Source organism: Antechinus flavipes, chromosome 4, assembly GCF_016432865.1.
Source record: "Antechinus flavipes isolate AdamAnt ecotype Samford, QLD, Australia chromosome 4, AdamAnt_v2, whole genome shotgun sequence".
Taxonomy (NCBI): domain Eukaryota; kingdom Metazoa; phylum Chordata; class Mammalia; order Dasyuromorphia; family Dasyuridae; genus Antechinus; species Antechinus flavipes.
In genome coordinates this window covers 80,739,559-80,758,482 of record NC_067401.1, presented here as the reverse complement: position 1 = coordinate 80,758,482, position 18,924 = coordinate 80,739,559, and the positions used below count along the sequence as shown (strand labels likewise).

Genomic DNA, 18,924 nt, shown 5'->3' with positions numbered 1-18,924 from the left:
AGTGACTTTGATATTTAAATTTAGTATTGGCTTTTTGAAGTAGTAGTATGAGTCTGTGAACAATCAAATGTTTTATATATATATGTATATCATATAATCCTTATCCATTTGAAGTTTTTGAAAACAGCACTTTAACTTTGAGCTAGAGTAGACAAGATAATCATTACAGTGGTACATTACAACTCTGATATTCATATAATGGCAAATAGCTATAACATTAAAATTTAGTCACTTGTGAAAATTAGGAATCCCCAACAAGAGAGAGACTTGTATTTTATGTGTATTCACATGCAAGTTTGATTCTCATGGAAAGAATATAATCCACATTTGTAACTGAAATATTTGTTAACCAAAACATAAGTTACATAGCATAAAATGTATTGGTTGACTAATGACCTGTCTTTATAGTAGAGGCCCTGATCATTTAAAAGTTCATGCAATGTGTAACATATATTAGCATATTTTTAAAAGAGGGTCTAATCTGATTTTTAACAGGTAGATGGGGTGAGTTAAAATGAAACATGCTTATATAAAAAGAACTAAAGTTTTTATTATTTCCCTTTGCATGGTGAAGATAAAAATGTCAATATTATATTTTTATATGAATACTCATATTCGTTATTTTTAACATTCTGACATCAAGCAACAGTTTTTTAAATACTAGCTATTCTCTTTGATGCTAACATCTTTTGCTTAATTTTCTAACTATAATTTCATCTCAGTTTGTAAAAAAAATGTAGAAAAAAATCTAATGCCTTATATCTTTGTGTCTTGCTAAAAAGTACCAAAATCCACTGTTTAAAATTACTGAGTAAAAAAATTGGAAATCTGATGCTTTTTAAAATTTATCATAATATCATTATTATCAGGCCTTTGATAATAAACAAAAAGACATTTTATTTTTGTTTTCAGTATATTTTTTATATCAAAAATATTTCTTCTTTTTTGGTCTGTAGACTAGATTATCAAAAATTCTTATGATTAAGAAAGAGCACATCAAGAAATTAAGGGAAATGAACACAGAAGCAGAAAAATTGGTAAGGACCTTTTCAGCTGTTAGTTTGCTTGAATTTAAAATACTGAACTTTGCTATTTACAAGGATTTTTTATTTAAGAAAATGTTTAAATAAATATGTTTTATGAGTTCTTGTTTAATATAAATATCTTACAAAATACAGCAGGTATGTTTTGGGCAGATTTACCATAAAATGGAATTCTAAAAATGAAACCCCATTTTCCCATCAATTTCATTTTTAAATGGGAATTAGGGAAAATGTGGTAATATTGGCACCTGGAAATTTATTTTCTCCTTGCTAGTGAGAGCTCTAAGTCTGGCTCACTTCATTCATAGTGACAAGAAGCTGGTCACTTCCTTTAGTTGATGCTGGTTCATCTGCATAGAACAACAGGCAGAAGAAGGGAAGCTAGCTTTCCATTTTAAAAATGCTACAAAACAACAAAAAATAACTTTTCCTTATAGAATTGATAGACAATAGCTGTTCTGAAATCTTCCAAAAATATACAGTTTATTCCCTATTTTATTGATTTTACAAATTTAAATTTGCCCTCCAAATTTTTGTACAGTGAGAGATAACTGATACTTTTAAAAAGTTTTATATAAAGAAAAAGATAAGAAAACTGCAACAACATTTCTGTATGTAATGCAGTGGAGATCATGAGAAGGCAGCTGGTGGAAGAGTGGGTCATATTGAGAGACATAGTACAGTATAGGGGAAAAATCTGACACTGCCTATATAACCTTGGGCATTTTCCTTATCTATAAAATGAGGGGCTTGAACCTGATGATCTCTAAGAGTCCTTCCAGCTCTATAAATTAGTGAGCTTGCTAGAATTCTTCTTTATACATCCATATAATTGTATGTAAAGCTAAAAGGGGTAGTAAAGATCATTTAGCCCAGGGATTCTAAACCTGAGTCTGGTAACTATTTCCCTTCAATACCTTGATAACTATTTGAGTATGTTTGGTTTCCTTTGTAATTCTGTGTGTTTTATTTTATGCATTCACAAATATTATTCTGAGAAGGGGCCCAAAAAGACTTCACCAGACGGCCAAAAGTGGGGGGAATTAGGGAGGTCTGTGACCAAAAAAAATTCTGAATCCCTGATCTAATCCAACACTTGCATTTCACAGATGAAAAACAGTTCAAGAAAAATAAGCCAACTTGTCCACAATTATACAGTTAGTTAGTGTCAGTGCAGAATATAGAACTTCGGTCTCTTGACTCCTTGTTTTACATTGTTCACACTACATTGCCTCCACCTACCAGTTACATCAGAGTATATTGTGAACTGAAAAAGGTTGACATATCTATTATACTGGCCTGAATATAAGGTGACTTTCCATTTCATAGTCTTTTTTTTTTTAATCAAAATCTGTAAATGTTTAAATATCTCTAAACTTAAAGTAAACATTTACTTCTCTCCTATGTTTTCCCCAGTACTCTTTTAGATAGCTCTAATAATCCCTATCAGAATCAAATTTCTTCCCAACCGTTCTTCATCTATCCCATCTTTATAAAACAACTTTATAATTTGCTGGCAGAACTCCCTGATTTCTTTCCCAGGCTCCTAAATCCTTGTGGTGTTAAGTCCATGTTTCCTCGTTGAGTTTTGCTCAAGTAGATCTCTGGTGGCAGTGTACCTCGATGACTTCATGATGACTCCAGGGAGGACATTGAGCTAGGTTGTTGGAACTCTCAGCTGGTCTTTTCCTTTAAGTGGAAGCTCGATTTATTCTGGAGCAGTTTAGGTAGTGTCATGACCAACTATGTATCTAGAAGGGATACTTTTACAACAAGTACCACTCCTTCTGTCCTGAAAAGGAAGTTAGAAGGCACAAGTTCAAACTTGTTTATCCAACTCCTCTGCTTCCAGAATAAATATAGTCTCCATTAGAAGGCAAGTCAATTGGCAGGACAGAGATCAGAATCATAAACTCAGAATTAGAAGGGGTATTTGAGATCATTTGTTCTTCCTCTTATCTATGAAGAAATCCTTACTATGCATTCATGACTGATTCAGTCTCTATCACATATTTCTAGTGATGTATAACTCACTACTTAACAATGCAATTATCACCCTAATTTCTTTTGTTTAATAGTCTTAGTTATTAGAAAGTTCTTTCTTAAGGTTGAAACAGAATGTGCCTCCTTATAACTTCCTTCCCTATCAGCTTTCCCACTGGTTCTAGTTTTGCTTTTTGGAGGGATCAACAGAACAAATCTACTACCTCCTCTGTGCGACAATCCTTTAATATTTAGAAATAGCTGTTCTGTCTCCCCTTAGTCTTTTCTTCAGACTAAATTTCCTTACTTCTTTGAACTATTGCTTATTTATAACATGGTTTCTAAGGCCCTCTCTCATTGTACTTGTTAGTCTATAGTTTGTTAATATCTTTCTTAAAATGTGGCATCCAAAATTGAGGACATTATACTTCAACACAAAGTACAGTGGGATTATTATTTCCCATGAACTGAATACTATATACTTCCTTCAACCCAAGATTGCACTAGCTTTCTTAGTAGACTTATCCCGCTTTTGGCCCATTTTAAGCTTATGGTCAATTTAAAAACCTCAGAGCTTTTTCATATAAACTGCTGCCAAGCCAGTTTCTTTCCCATCCTGTATTTGTATAGTTGATTGGTTGAACCTAAAATGTAGGACTTGGAGATGTTTGCCTTCAGAGCCACCCAAGAAAATCAGTCTCATTACTTTATAGTAACACTTCATTTGTGAACAAAAATGGTATTACCCAACTTATTCATCAGACTTGACTCCGAATGATTTTTCCCAAAACTCAAATCCACCCTCAAAGGACAAAGATTTGCCATCATTGAAGATTTTCAAAAGAATGTGCTGCAAACTCTGAAGGCAATTTCAAAAGAGGAATTCCAAAAGTGTTTTGAACAATGGCAGCATCGTTGGAAAAAGTATAAAGCCTCCCAAGGTAACTACTTTGAAGGGGACAGCACTCATTTGAATATTTAAGTTCTGGTATGTTTGTTAAAAATGAGTCTCATTACTTAATGGTCACCTGTCCTATATTTACCCCTGTTTAATTTCATCGTGTTGGTTTGTTCCAGCCTGTCAACCATTCTGAATCTTGATTCTATCATCTGTCATATTAACTTTCTTCCCCTTGAAGATTTGATGAATATCCCTTCTATGTCTTTATCCAAACCATTGATAGAATTGTTGAACAGGAAAGGCCAGTCCTATGACACTCCACTACAGACCTCCCTCCAAAGTCATTTATATGTAATCAGCCCTCTTTGGGGCTAGTGTTAACTCCATTCTGAATCCATGTAATCATCCTGTCATCTAGCCCACATTTCATCATGTTATCCACAAAGATATTATAAGAGTTAAGGGGTTTGCGGATGTCAAAATAAAACATTTGATCTACCCATCAAGAAGGGAAATTGGATTGTTTGGCAAAAATTAGATGCATTCTTAGTGAAGCCATTTTTGACTTCTACCAATCACCACATTCTTCCTAAAGTTCATGAGCCATCTGTTTGGTAATCTTGTAGGCCTTAATACTACAATTATTAGGATTAGGAGCTTGTAAAATAATACAGAAAACACTGCTAGTGGACCAAAAAGATCATTATATGTAAAGATGGGAACAGATGCAAACCAATGAAAGAGAATATAGGTGTGATAGGGATTATTGAAGAAGCATCTAAAGAGATAGAAGCATTATCGGGGGGAAATAAAGGAGAGCATGAAAGGTTCGAATGAAAGGAAATAAAGGATCAGGGTAACTAACTACATGAATGGGAAATCACCTTATTCAAGCCAATATGATGCCTATTCCTTTTAGCCCCTTGATTTCTCTCCCATCCCTTTCCATTGTAATAACAGTGTTGGGGCAACTTAGACACATAGATAAACGGTTCATCCCAGTGCTGTTGGGAACTTGTTCTAGCTATGCTTTTAAATGGAAACTCAGCTTTGAAAGAATACAGCTACTTCAGAAGATGTGTGTGGCAGGAGTGGACAAGGGCCTGAATGACATGCAGGGAATATATATAATAATGAACTGAAAGTAATGGGGAAAATGTTAGCAAAGTGTTTTTGTTTTTGTTTTTTCAGGTTTTAAATCCAAGGGAGAAAACTTAAGTTCTTTTTTTATTAGGTTTATTTTACTTTTATGTTTTATATAAACCTGTGACCAATTACATACAAAAGTGTTATCTTTCTTAGTTAATTTTTGAAAATGCTTTTTTAGTTTCCTTGGTTTTGTTAGGAAATCTAAGCATCAAAATGCAAGTAGAATTTTTCTCTTCTTTTGTATAAGATTGCATTATTCTTTTAGTAGGAGCTTTCTAAAAATAAAATTTTTTTCTTCACAGAAATCCTATTCCATGCCCATCAGCATTGAATTTCAGAGGAGATATGCAACTATTGTTCTAGATCTTGAACAGCTGAACAAGGACCTAAATAAAGTTTTACATAAAGTTCAGCAGTACTGTTATGAGGTACTTTGCTCCTGTCCTTAACCTGGGTGATATGGCCTCATATGTCTTCTTTTTCTCCTTTTCTCACTCATGTGCTCTGTATTTGAAATAATAATATTAATTTGTAAGTTTTTTTGAGGACAAGAACATGTTTTATATATTTTATGTAATTCCCCACAATGTCTTTTCAAAATTAATAACAAATGGCACTTAGTTATAATGACTTTATTTTATTGTACTTCTACTATATTAAGTACGGGGTTATTCTGAAAATTGTCCATTTTATATGTATATATGATTGCAATAAGACAATTCAAGATGAAATTTTTCAGTTGCCTTTCTTACTTTATTCTGCTCAGTAACTGAGATCAATTTAGGATGCTCACTCTTGTGAACATCTGGAAACCTGAGTGTTTTAGCTTTTGAAGGAAATCACTTCTGTTAATCTAATTCACTTCATAAATTAACATTTTTGCTGTCATCTTCCAACTTCCTTAGTCTTATCAGCTCACTCAAACTATGTGAAGGGAAAGAATTGTAGTTCCCCAAACCCTATAATAGAGACATTTCCATCAGATGTCATTATCCATTTTCCTCCTATATGCTGACTTACCCAGTACTGAAGAACTCTTTCCATCAGCAAATAATTCTTTTTCCTGGAAATTCTAGAATGGTTCTCTAGAACAGAGGTGTCAGACATGTTGCCTGCCTATGTGTAGCCAGCAGTGTGTGACCTGATTTGGTTTAAAGTATAATTGGAAAATATTTAACAAAAGAAATTAAAACTACAATAATATATGACATTATAATTTAAAACTGAATCAATATGGACCCAAAGGGATCCTTAAGTTTGTATTTGTGGCCCAATTTCCATTTGAGTTTGATACCACTAGAATAGAAACAAAATGACATTATAACAGAACCTCTATTTATTTGGAAGTTTTTACCCATAAATATGTGATTTTGTATTGAATTTTTGTAAGGCCAAAGACAGTTTATGGTGATTATATTTTTAGAAGCATTTTATTTTTTAGAAAACTATTGTGATCATAGTTGAAGATAGTATAGTCACTATTTTTCCTTTTCCACTATATTTTCATATCTCTCCATCAACTTTTTTTTTCCCATCAACTTTTAAAAAAAAATGTAGCTGTAATTTAAAAAAGAAATGTAGACAATATTAAGGTCTTGTAAATGAACTGTCAATTCTTTTTCCATTCAGCTTGCTCCAGACCAAGGACTCCAACCTGCAGATCAGCCAACAGATATGAGACGCAGATGTGAAGAGGAAGCACAGGAAATTGTTAGGCATGCAAATGCATCCACAGGGCAACCCTGTGTTGAAAATGAAAATCTTACTGAATTGATTTCTAGACTTACAGCAATATTATTACAGATCAAGGTAAATCAATGGGCAAATTTTCATAATTCATGCTAAGAGTAATTTTTTAATTGCCAAATAAATAAAATATTTATGCATATATTTTAGCAAATACATTGTAGTTAAGTTTGCTATTTCCTTATATTTTAGTGTCTAGCAGAAGGAGGTGACCTGAATTCCTTTGAATTCAAATCACTTACAGATTCACTAAATGACATTAAAAGTTCAATAGATGCTTCTAATATCAGGTAATTAACTTTTTACTTTAATCTTATTTTATATTTACTCTAATATCAAGTTATCATGATATTTCTTTATATTTGTTCATGAAAATGATATGCATGCATAAATCTAAATTTTTTTATAATGTAATATCCTTTAAATAAATTTAAAGTAGCTTTTCACTGACAGAATAGGAATTTAATACTTTTGTTTTGTTTTGTTGCATAAAAGTTTCAGTGAGTTTCCTTCCTACTTCATCTGTTTTTTGAAAATATATTGAAGTTTTAGTTTATAAAGTTGATTCACTTATAAAGTATACATAGAGGTGTAGTATCTTCATATTCAAGTATTACTTTAGTAATATTATAGCTAATGTGTTAATGGGAGAGAATTAATTTTTCCCTTGTGTCAATTCATTCTCTTGGCCAACTCCTAAGTAACTTTTCTGACTTTTTTTTCCCAATGTATTCTTTTGAATTCTGAAATGTGGTTAGTTAACTATGTTTTTTTTTTTTTCAATAGTTGTTTTCAGAATAATGTTGAGATCCATGTTGCACATATTCAGAGTGGCCTGAGTCAGATGGGAAACTTACATGCCTTTGCAGCTAATAACACCAACAGAGACTGAGAAGAAAGTTTAATTATTCCAAATGTACAAGACATAGTTTTGGAAAATCTCGCTCCATATACAGGCTTTCAACACCAAATAACCTATCTGCTGGTAAACAAGAAAAAAGATTCTCCAAAAAAAGGCATTTTTAAAATACCATGCTGCTTCATAAACCAGCATTACTGACCAGCATTATATTTATTTTGTTGTTTATTTTACAAGTATAGGAGCTTTGCTTAAGTTACGTATGTTTATTAGCAAGTTGTTTTAAACTGAAAATGTCTGAATATATTTTAATATAACTTCAACAAAGACTATATAAACCATTTTAAAAATATGGACGAATGTAATACTACTCATGCAGACAGCTCACAGTGGAAAATGAGAAGAGAATGGGTCTTGGTGCGAATCAGTGGCTAAATGGATGGAAGTTGCTTCATCTAGAAAACTACAACTTTAGTTGTTCTAGTTGATTGCCATATCTCGGTCTTCAAAAGATGATAAAATGAGGTGTGTGAATTCCTAGTTTTAAGGATGCCACTGGAATATGGATGAAAAATATGGACTATAAAAGTGGACATGATGTATGCTTGAGAGTATGCTAGAGTTCTGTAGATCAGTTAATAGCTTTTGAAATATGTTAATTTATCATAATTTATGAAAGAAGCCTTTGTCTTTTATCTGTTGAAGGAAAATGAAGGAGCAGAAAAAACATACTGCAGAGTGCTAAGTTCCAACGAATGGATTTGGCATGTCTTTTCCCCTCAGTTCAGGGCAAAAGGTGCTTTTGTTTTGGAATTTATAAGAATGACTGGTAACACACTATTTTCATATTTTTGTTTGTTTGCACAACTTTTAAATTTAGATAACTGGTTATAATCTAATAGTATACAACTTATATAAAGACTTTTATAAAGAAAACAAAAATAACCAGTGCTATGAAACAGAAGAAAAAAAAAGTTTTAAAAAAGGAAAAACCTGCCTAGGCTATTCTGGAATGTTAATCTTGTAAAAAGTATGTATTTGAATTTTCTTTTTGTTTAATATAGAGTATTGTAAAGTTTCAGTGTAATAAATTTTTTTCCAGATTTGGAATTTAGGAAATAGTTGTAGAAGTGGTTTTGATTCTTTTAGATGTCTCATAAAATGAGACTTTTTGTATGTTAATGTATAAAGAAAATTTAAACAAGGTTATTTTCAATTTGAAAATTTTGTATAGTTAAAATAAAATGCTTCTGTATTCCTTGTTGGTATGGTGCCACTGCAAAACTTTAGGGCAGAGTATATATTTAGCTAAACTATTCAGTTAATTAAGAAATCCATAAATCTTTTATTCTCAGTGACATTTGTAATTATAAATAAATTGACCTAAGAAAGTTGATATTTTTCTAAAAATCTTATTTAATAAACAGAATTACTCCCTGAAATAGAAAAGGTTTGAAATTGTGCATTAACAATAAATATTCCAGGGGGGCAAACCATAGAATGCAAGTCACTTAGAAATAAGAATTTAATAGTGTTGATTGTGGCTTATTATTTTTCATATATTGGTGAATAAGATTCCCTGTGTTATATTTTATAGCAAAAGCAAATTAGTTACTGCCCTGGTACATAGCTACAGACTGCCCACATATTTGTTAAAGTCTTCCTAAAAGTTTATAAGCACAATCGAATATTGTGGTTGAATTAGAAGAGGATAGTTCTTCCCTGTTTCCAAAATAATGAAACTGTTTTAAACAAACAAACCAAAATATCTGTCCAAAAGAGTGTTGTCCCCTTCAGCATAGTTACATTGAGAGGTTATTTGTTGAATTCCAGTAATGTTATGTTATAAGTCCCTTTTAGCTTTGTCTTTAGAGCCAATTAGCCACACAGAGGAAGTAAAACACCCATTATTTTGGGGTCACATTTTGGTTTAACTCAAAAGAAGATTGATCAGTTTGAAAGTCATTAGTTACCTATTCAAGATAATATAAAAATCATATTTCCCTTCGAAGGAGAAAGATTTGCCATCATTGAAGGTTTTCAAAAGAATATTCTGTAAACCCTACAGATGATTTCAAAGAGAACATCAAGAATGTTTTGAGCAGTGACAGTCTTTGAAATGAGCACATAGCCATTAACAAAAACAATGACAAATTTATTGATAATTCAATAGGTACTTAGTCCTTCAAAATACCCAAACAAACCTTACTAAGTCAAAGATCACTCCTTTCAGGTACATATATCTTGTATTGTTTTTGTTTTGTCATCATGTTAATTTTATAGTCACACCCAGTACTGGCCAATTAAGTTGGAATTGCAGAAAAATGTCATTTCATATTTAATATGATTTGAGGTCAATTTTGATTATGTTTCAGAACTCTGAATTTGCTGCTAAATTCAAAGCATTGTTGTCATGTTTGAACTGTCCTAGAGTGATATCCATTTTTTAAAATTGCATTGGATTATTGAATTTCAACAGTTAAATTTGCATAAGAATCAGATACCCTTGATTGTATATATACAAGATAAAACATGACAGAAATGAATGTAAAATCTTGCACTGGGATTCAAAACATAAACTGCCGAGACATCACTAGACAGCAATTGATATGATAAAGATCAAAAGATTCTGGTGAACTTTTTAATATGAACAAATGTTAACCCAAGCTTAATGTGCAGAATGAGGGAGATGATAACCAAATGTGATCTACTTTGATCAGACCACATCTAGACCAGTCTGTCTAGTCCTGTACCCACTTTTGAGGAAAGACATTGATAAACTGAAATGTTGGGATATGTTACTTGAGTGCTTTAGGGAGGATTTGGACTTCAATTTGAGTGAAATGCAAATTCCTAAAATGAATTTTAGGGGGCAGGGTGAGGAGTGAATATGATAGCTGTCTTCCAGTGAGAGTCACTTAGAAGACTAAAGTTAGTCGTTTTGTTTGGACCAGATATCAATAATACTAGAACCAATGGAAAGAGTTTACAAGGATGTGAATTTATTTCAGTGTTTAGGGGAAAGATTCCTGTTAGTACTGTTCAAAAATGCAATAATCTGCTTTATAAGATCGTAGAGGTCTAATAGCAGAGATAGAATAATAAATAATTTGTCAGATATATTGTATAAGGACTTTTCTACCTGAACACTAACTGATTTCAGAGTCTTATCACACTTTCCCAGTAGCAATATGACATGTGTCTGGTTCCCTCCTATAGCTTCTTATGCTTATAATTTAATATGTGTGTTAAAGGCGAACTTTGATATACAGTTAGATTTTAACATTTTACTTTGTTAAATTCTTTGTATTTCAGAAACTCAAACATAAACACAGGTTTCTAGTTTATAAACAGCACTATACTTATATCAATAATTATTAATTTGGGAGGACAAAAATATCTTTATGAGGGCTTTCTTGAAAGATGAAATGCTTTTTTTTTTTAAATAAAATCTATTCCCCAAATTACCAATCTGTTTTATGTTAACATTACTTTGTGTTATTGTTAACAATGTCCCCCGTCTCCAATGCTGACAGCTGTACATATTAAAGATTCTTTGGCAGAAACTCACTTTACCCTTTAAAATTTTTTTCCATGGCCACTTCTTATATTATCATAATCTGCATTTATTGAGCACCCATTGTGTGCAAAGCACTAATATTAAGTGCTATGGCATAGAAAACATCGATTTTAAAATTATGTAACCTAACTAAAGTTCTGCAAAAGTACAATCCATATTCACAAGTGCTAAGGATAGTTGGGGGTGGGAAACTGAAGCAAAATAGGATGTCAGACAAAGCCTTAATTTAAGGTAATTCTTGACCCATATTTTGAGAAAGTAGTTTTGTTTCTCTTAAGAAAAATAGCTGTAGTTTAAAGGGCTCGATTTTGGGTAAGTGTCAAGAAGCATACTTGTTTGTGACCTATAGGCTAAAGGAGTTCAGTTAAGGGACCTCAGAACCCACTTAAAGTTATAATGTGTAAAAGGTTATTAGGAACAACCATATATCTCTAAAAAAGTAATGTCATAGCTGGGGTAAGGAATGCTTTACTGTGGATTCTAGGCAAGATTTGAAAATTGGGTTTCCTGTGTATTGTCCTTCAGATGTTTTCAAGGCTTTTACCTGTGCTATCAAATGGAATTTTCTAACATTTAAAATATGTGCATAATTTAAAAAAATTAACAGGTGTCCCTTATTGAGATGGTTCTACATGTTATACCCAAGGCGGCCACTACTTTGTCTTTTTTCTAGACCCAGCAGCTCGGAGTGACTCAAATTAAAATAACAGTGGAAAAACCAGAGGCAAAGAAGTGGTCAGGGCACCAAGGGTTTACAGCCTGGACTAGGGCTGTGATTGTGAATAGAGAGAGGAGGGACTAAATCCAGAAAACAGCAAGATTTGCAGTTAGTCCAGGAGGAATGATGTACAAAAAGGACAGATACCAAGACCTTGAGGGGATGGTAAGATTGAATGCTAGTGATGGCAATGAGGAAGTTAAAATCATTATAATAGCTGATTCTTATAATACTATATTAAGTTTAGATATACTTTATATATATAATCTAATTTGACCCTCACAACATCCCTGTGAGGTAGGTACCCTCGGTATTATCACCCTCATTGTGACCCTTATTTGCCCATTATAGCCATGTGCTATATATATATTTTATCAAAGGGGAGATTTGAAACAGACTTCCCTGAGATTTGGCAAGGAGAAGAAAATGTGTGACTGGGACATGAAAGTTGATTTGTAAAGAGGAGAAAATGAAGTCCTAGAGTGCCAAAAAACATAAAGACATGACTAAGAGTTAATATTTGAGAAGAGAGTCCAGCTCAGAAGACAAATGAGACTGAGAACTTAGAGCATTAGTTCACATTAAGAAAGATGAACCCAGTGGCCTTAATATGTAGGCTAGAGAGAATAGGAGAAACTTTCGATAGGTCTCTTGAACCGTGTTAGCCCCTTGTACTGTCCAAGGTCATAGGCCAAGATTTTGCTGTAATGTTGGTCAAGAGTTGCTGAAGGTAGATAAAATACGCTCTTCCCATAAGTCCAGCTTTGAACCAGTGTTTTCAGATATAGGAGAAAAGGTTCCAAAATTCTGTCCTTGGCTGTTGGAACCAGAGAGCCCAACTCCACCCCTGCTTGGATCAGGCAGGCAGTTCACGTCTACCTCAAGAGGCAGCAGAGGAACCAAATGCTCCCCTTCAGTTCCAAGAGGAGGGTGGCTGAGGAAAAGCTCTGGTGCTGCTGAGGGATTATAGGGCTTTCCTCTCTGTCGACGAGATTTAGCACGTCTGTTCTGGAACCAGACCTAGAAGAACATGAGGAAAAATTTTCATGAGTAAAAGTTTTTACTACCACTGTGAGATGATCATAACTCAAACAATAAATAAATTCAATACAAAGCCCTGTGATTTAACAAAGAGCTGGGTACCCATCAGCTGATTAGAGATGATTAATTATATTAAGCTTCAATTTCTCCAACTGCTACATAACTGACTTTCTGTATTTTATGGAAATATTCTGAGCAGACAGTAAGATCATTTATGCAAAAAGTATTCTTGTAGAAGTAAAAGTGTGCCATGTTTTTCAGAAGATGATTTTATAATTAAAGATAATAGATAAAACTTTTTCCCAGAAGCTTTTTTCATAGAACTCTATACAAATACAATAAAGATACTATCAGTCTCCAAAAACACGACAACAAATCTGACATGGACTTTCTTCTCATTTGCCCTTATCATTTCTACTGGAGATGTCAGTTCTTCCCATGGTTCAATTATCACTGCTATGCAGATGACCCCTCAAAACTATTATCTCCAACCCTAAATTCTGACCAGAACTCTAGTTGTGGCATTTGCAGCTGCCTGATGGAAATTTCCACCTCTTTGTCTGATCAGCACCTTAAACTTAATGCATAAAAAAGCAACTCATTACCTTCTCCCAAACCTATCCCTCTTCTTCTCTTGCTCTTCCTCCTTACTCTTTTTCCTTTTCTTCCTCTTATTTCTCCTCCTACTCTTCTTCTCTTTTCCATTTCTTATTCTCTTCCATATATTCCCCTTCTCATCTTCCTCTTTCATTTACTATTTATATGGATATCTTTTGTGGCCAATCACCTGGGTTCACAACTTAAGTGCTCTTTGGCTTCTTTAGCTTCTAGATCAAGCTTTCTGAAATATTTTCCCCACCTTTCACTCCTACCATAAGCATCCTTAGAGTTCAGAACTTCTTCTCTGGGAACTGTTCGGTTCTGCAAATATGTATTGTATCTAGGATATACTGCAACATATTTAGCATATATAGGACTGCTTGCCATCTTGGGGGGGGGGGTGGAGGGAGGGAGGGGAAAAAACGAAACATAAGCGAGTGCAAGGGATAATGTTGTAAAAAATTACCCTGGCATGGATTCTGTCAGTACAAAGTTATTATTAAATAAAATAAAATTTAAATTAAAAAAAAAAAAAAGAACTTCTTCCCTGGGCTCTCTAATTAGCTGTCTTGCCTCCAGCCTATTCCTGATCCAATCCATCCTTTATATTGTTGATATCCCAGTAAATCATCCTAATGCACTATTCTAGCTGTCACTGGAAAACCTCTATTGATTCCCAACTTCCTACCAAATTAAGTATACATTCAGCCTGGCACTCAAAACCTCTCTTAATCCATCTTCATCCAACATCTGCTTTGACCTTGTTTCATACAGGATCCATGCCCTTGCCCTCACCCCACACATAACCCTGTACTCCAATCAAAATGTACCATTTCTTCTTCCATCATATCCCCATTCCCATGGTTTCTATATTTGTTCAGTCCACTCTGTGCTTTAGTTTTCTTTCTTCCTTTAGGTAAATTCATTTCACTCCTCTAAGATGTCATCTAGGATACTATATCTCCTATCAGGTGAGGTCGTTTTCACTCTTTTTTGAGAACACTGCATGAGTCACATTCAGCTTTTTCTCTCAACCAACTCAATCTGTTCTTTATACTTGAGACATTTAATAAATTCTCGTTTAATGGAAATATTGGGTGTTTAAAGATGTCTGCCAGGGCAAGAATTCATTGGCATAAATGTCCCCCATGCTCCCATCTCTCCATAAAAAACAAACACCTCAAAACACTAAAATAAAAACTTCTAAGAGCAGGAACATTTTTGTCTTTGTAACCCATTATCTAGCACAGTTCATGGTACATGGTGCCCAAAAATATTTGTTAAATTGTATCTACATTGTCCTGAGTTCTAAGTTTCAAATGGGTAAACAGAAGAATTGCACATAAGTCCAACTGAATTGAATTAATTGAGAAAAAATACAGTGGGCCAGGAATAAGGTCCTAATCACAAAGAAATATTTTATAAATTAACTCAGAATTTTGTAATGCTCTAAGGCAAAGCTTCTTAAACTTTTTCCTTGCAACTTCTTTTTGCCAAAGAAATTTTTATATGACCCTGGGTATATTGATATATGTAACATACAAATTAAACATTTACTGGTAACCAATCATAATTTTGCAACCCTCATTCAGTTATGTGGTCCATATGGGTCGTGAACTACAGTGTTAGAAGCTAGACAGATATTTGCCATACGATGATCATGAAAGGGAGACTATGCAAATAGTATTTTTCTTAATTTTACTTAGGAGGAAGCCAAGGCTCAGAGAAAGCATTATGCATAAAATAGATACCAAGTTTATACTTAATAGCATTTATATAGTACCTTAAGGTTTGCAAAGCACTGTATATGTTATTTAATTTTATTTTCTTATGTATATTTTGTTAGTCTAATAAGTGAATATATGTATTAACTTTATGCTTTTTAAAAATGTGCATTTGTTTTCTCCCTCATTAGAATGTAAGTTCATAACAAATAGAGATTGTTTTCTTTCTTAGCAAAGTACCTGGCACATAGTAAATACTTAAAAGATATTTGCTGATTGGTTGATTGATTGACATTAAGTGACTTGTTTGTGGTCACCTACCCAGTCTCTGGACTCCCCGTGAATTTCAGTGATTTTTCCACCATACTCCCCCTCTGAGCACTTTCCCATTTGAGCTAGCCTCAGAAGTAATCAGAAGTATCCTAAATGTACATCCATGCTCCCCCCATCTAATACTAGAGCTTATTAGTATAAAACTCAGCCTGTAACCCCTAACCTGGAAACCTCTCCCAAAGCCCTGAAGTTTATAAACTAAAATCATTACAATCTGAAGAACCAGAGAGATCTCTCTCCGGCATTTTCCCAACTTTTTCCCTTCAACTTCTGAGAGACTTGTCACTCAAAAGAAGCCCCAACCTACCTACCTTTCCAGTCTGCACATTCCTCCTCTCCACACACACTGGTTATATACAAGGCAAATTGACCTTTTATTTTCAATTAGGAAGCAATAGCGATTGCTGGTGGTAGTGGATAATAGTATTGGCCTTGAAGTCTGGAAAATCTGAGTTTAAATCCAGCCTCACACATTTACTAGCTGTGTAACCCTGGGCAAAGCCGTTAAAATGCTCCCTGCCTCAATTTCCTCATCTGTAAGGTGGGGATAATAAGAGCACCCACTTTTCCTGCTTGTAAGGCTCAATATTAAGGATATTTGTCAAAACACCTGGCATATAACAAGGGCTACCTGTTCCCTTTGCCAGTATTCTCCCCTCCAAATAGCCCACTGCATCTTTTTCTTTCATATCTTTGCATGCCTTCCTCACCTATCTCAGCATCCCGGGTTCCCTTCACAGCTCAGGTTAGATTTCACCTTAAATGAGGTCCTTTTTGATCTTTCCCTTTAAAATCACTTTTTATCTATTTTGTGTAAACCTGTATATATACAGATGAGCTTATAGCCATTCCCTGTCTTCACCATAAACTCCTTGAGGGTAGAGACTGTTTTCTCTGGGTTTTTAATGGCCAACACCTCATCTCACACACATGGCCCTCTGTAAATGCTTGTTTGATCACCAGTAGGCAGCAGCTACTAAAACATTATCCTTATTCTGGGCTCCTCTTTCCCTCACCTTAAAGAAGCATCAGAACTTAAGGATACTTCCAAAAGACCAAAGAAATTTCTGCATTTATTGCAGGGCCCGGTCTAGAAGTTAATGCTATAAACTAACCGCCCCCTCGAAGAAAAACCTCCTTAAGAAGAGTCTTCTAACACCATAAAAGTCCTGACCCTCACCCCAAGCTCTTAAGTCCCTGGTAAAGTCGACTTGATTGTTAGAAGCAATTTAAATACAATTCAGTCCATTCAACAAACATGAAGGTGTGAGGGGCAGCCTGGCTATGGCTCTGACATCCAGCCTGACCACAGGCAAATCAGTGGACAGCAATCATCTAATCAATTAACAAGCTTTTAGGAATAACATTAACGGCCCGGCCCAGGCCCTGGGGAAACAGATGCCTAATATTGGGAGCCCTAGTTACTCGTGGTCACACTCACTACCTCAGGGACTGACCCCCGATCTCGGTTTCTCCGTGTGTTAAACGAACAGGATGGACTAGATAGCTTCCGACGTCCTTTCTGGCGCTTTATAGAGGATTCTAGGAAGTTACAGGTGGGTCTCCGATTTGCAAGTTTCCGGAGCGCTGGCGAGAGCACCTGTTTGAGCTTTTTCCTTCCCCCACCCTTCAAAAAAGCCCCCCAAAGGGTACGAGTCATTTTGCTAGGAGCAAGACACGAGTCTTGCTTTCCAGATGGAATTTCTACGGAAGGGAGACAGAGAGGACTAGAGATTTCCAGGAATAATTAGCAGAGGAGAGAAATGGGCTAATGAGGAGGGAGAGGGAACTTCGGCTTAGAGCGGTGGGAGGCAGGCACCCGCTCCCTTTCTCCAGGGACCCCAGTCTCCCCGTCGGCTCCGCCTTCTCCCTCCCTTGCCCCGCTGGGTGCATCCTCACCTGGATCCGGGACTCAGGAAGCCTAGTGAGGGTAGCCAGGCGTTCCCGCAAGGTGATGTCCGGGTACATGGTCCGCCGAAACACCAGTTCGAGGAGCTGCAGCTGTTCGGGACTGAAGGACGTTCTTTTCCTGCGCTGCGACCCCGACCCCGACCCCGACGGGGCTGGCTGCCCTTTGAGCTGCTGCGCTGGAGGCGCCAGGCTGACGGGAAGAAGGGACGCCGGCCCGGACCCATTCCCGGGGTACCCCTCGTAGGCCGCTGCCGCCGCCGAGGGTCGCAGGTCGGGGCCGGAGCCCGCGGAGGGCGGCGGGCAGGGGCCGCTCCCAGGACTTGAGGGAGGGAGGTAAGCACTCCCAGGGTAGCTGGGCAGGTAAGCGGGATACTGGGGGCTTTCCCCAAATTGGAGCTGGTTGGGTGCCGCCGTTGTCATCGTGGTACAGACGGGTTGGTCATCCTGTTAGTTACTCGGGGACCTCTTCACTATTATACAGTTCCCAGGACCGAGGGCGGGGCGAGAAGGTACAGGACGGAGAAGATCAAAGGGCAGAGTGGGAAAGCCAGGGCCCCCAGACCCCCGGCCCCGCTAGACACCGGTGGGTGATAATCGCTTCCGTAGGCGGAGCTTGGTCTGCAAGTCCAGGGAGGGATAGAGGGGGAGGCGTGAACTTGGGTCCTCCAGCCTCCTACTGTGGACAGTTCCTTCCTTCACCTCCCCCAGTCCCCGCTTGGCCAATACACATCCCTAACTCTAAAGCTTCACTTTGGATTCCGGGGCCCCGAGCGGCCGATGGAGGTCAGTGGCCCTAAGGAATGGCTCAAGGCTGAGCCACGCTGCTGGTGGCTTCCCTCGCCCCCCCAAGAAAAGAGAGACCCGGCCCGTTTTAGGCAGGACGCCTCCCCTCTCCCACTCTCACCATCACAGGTACCCCGCTGGGCGCTAGACCGAACACGTGGTTGGTCAAACAGTCTCGCCCTTCTCCTCTGGGAAGCCCAGATCCTGAGACAGACAGCGGCCGCTGAGGCAAGCGGAGAAAAGAACCGGGGATTCCGAAAGGCTACCCAGAGTAACCTTGAGATCAGAGGGTCCCACGTGGGAGGAGCGGGGCTTGGGGAAGTGGGGCAGGGAGTCTGGCCAGGAGTTAGTGTCCTCTAAGAGGGGCTCTCACACCTCAGCGGTAGCGAGGATTTCTGGGACACCTTTCTCTGAAGAGATAGAATAAAGCCAGATTTTTATGGAAGCAAAGCCAGGGCTTCCGTGGCAATGAGGCAGCCCCAAGTTCATCTGTGAGAAGGCGGGAGAGTCTCAGAGGCCAGATGACCCGCTGTGGTTCAGTCAACAGTGAATG

The 18,924-nt window shown here is 36.6% G+C and overlaps 2 protein-coding genes across 3 annotated transcripts in view; one reads left to right on the top strand and one right to left on the bottom strand.

Moving 5' to 3' along the window:
* Positions 1-11,251, top strand: part of LIN9 (lin-9 DREAM MuvB core complex component) — an 83,913-nt gene extending 72,662 nt beyond the window's left edge. For both annotated transcript variants that reach the window (XM_051993415.1, XM_051993414.1), the window contains 5 exons: positions 957-1,037; positions 5,379-5,504; positions 6,706-6,885; positions 7,015-7,112; positions 7,609-11,251. In XM_051993415.1, coding sequence (XP_051849375.1) covers positions 957-1,037; positions 5,379-5,504; positions 6,706-6,885; positions 7,015-7,112; positions 7,609-7,714 — 591 coding nt within the window. In that variant the 3' untranslated portion in view covers positions 7,715-11,251. The remainder of the gene's footprint in view (positions 1-956; positions 1,038-5,378; positions 5,505-6,705; positions 6,886-7,014; positions 7,113-7,608) is intronic.
* Positions 9,814-18,008, bottom strand: MIXL1 (Mix paired-like homeobox). Its single transcript, XM_051993416.1, has 2 exons — positions 17,577-18,008; positions 9,814-12,999 (listed from the first exon to the last, which is right to left on the bottom strand). Exons 1-2 carry the CDS (start codon positions 18,006-18,008, stop codon positions 12,694-12,696), a joined length of 738 nt encoding a protein of 245 aa, XP_051849376.1. The 3' UTR covers positions 9,814-12,693.
* Between the last annotated feature and the right edge of the window lie 916 nt (positions 18,009-18,924).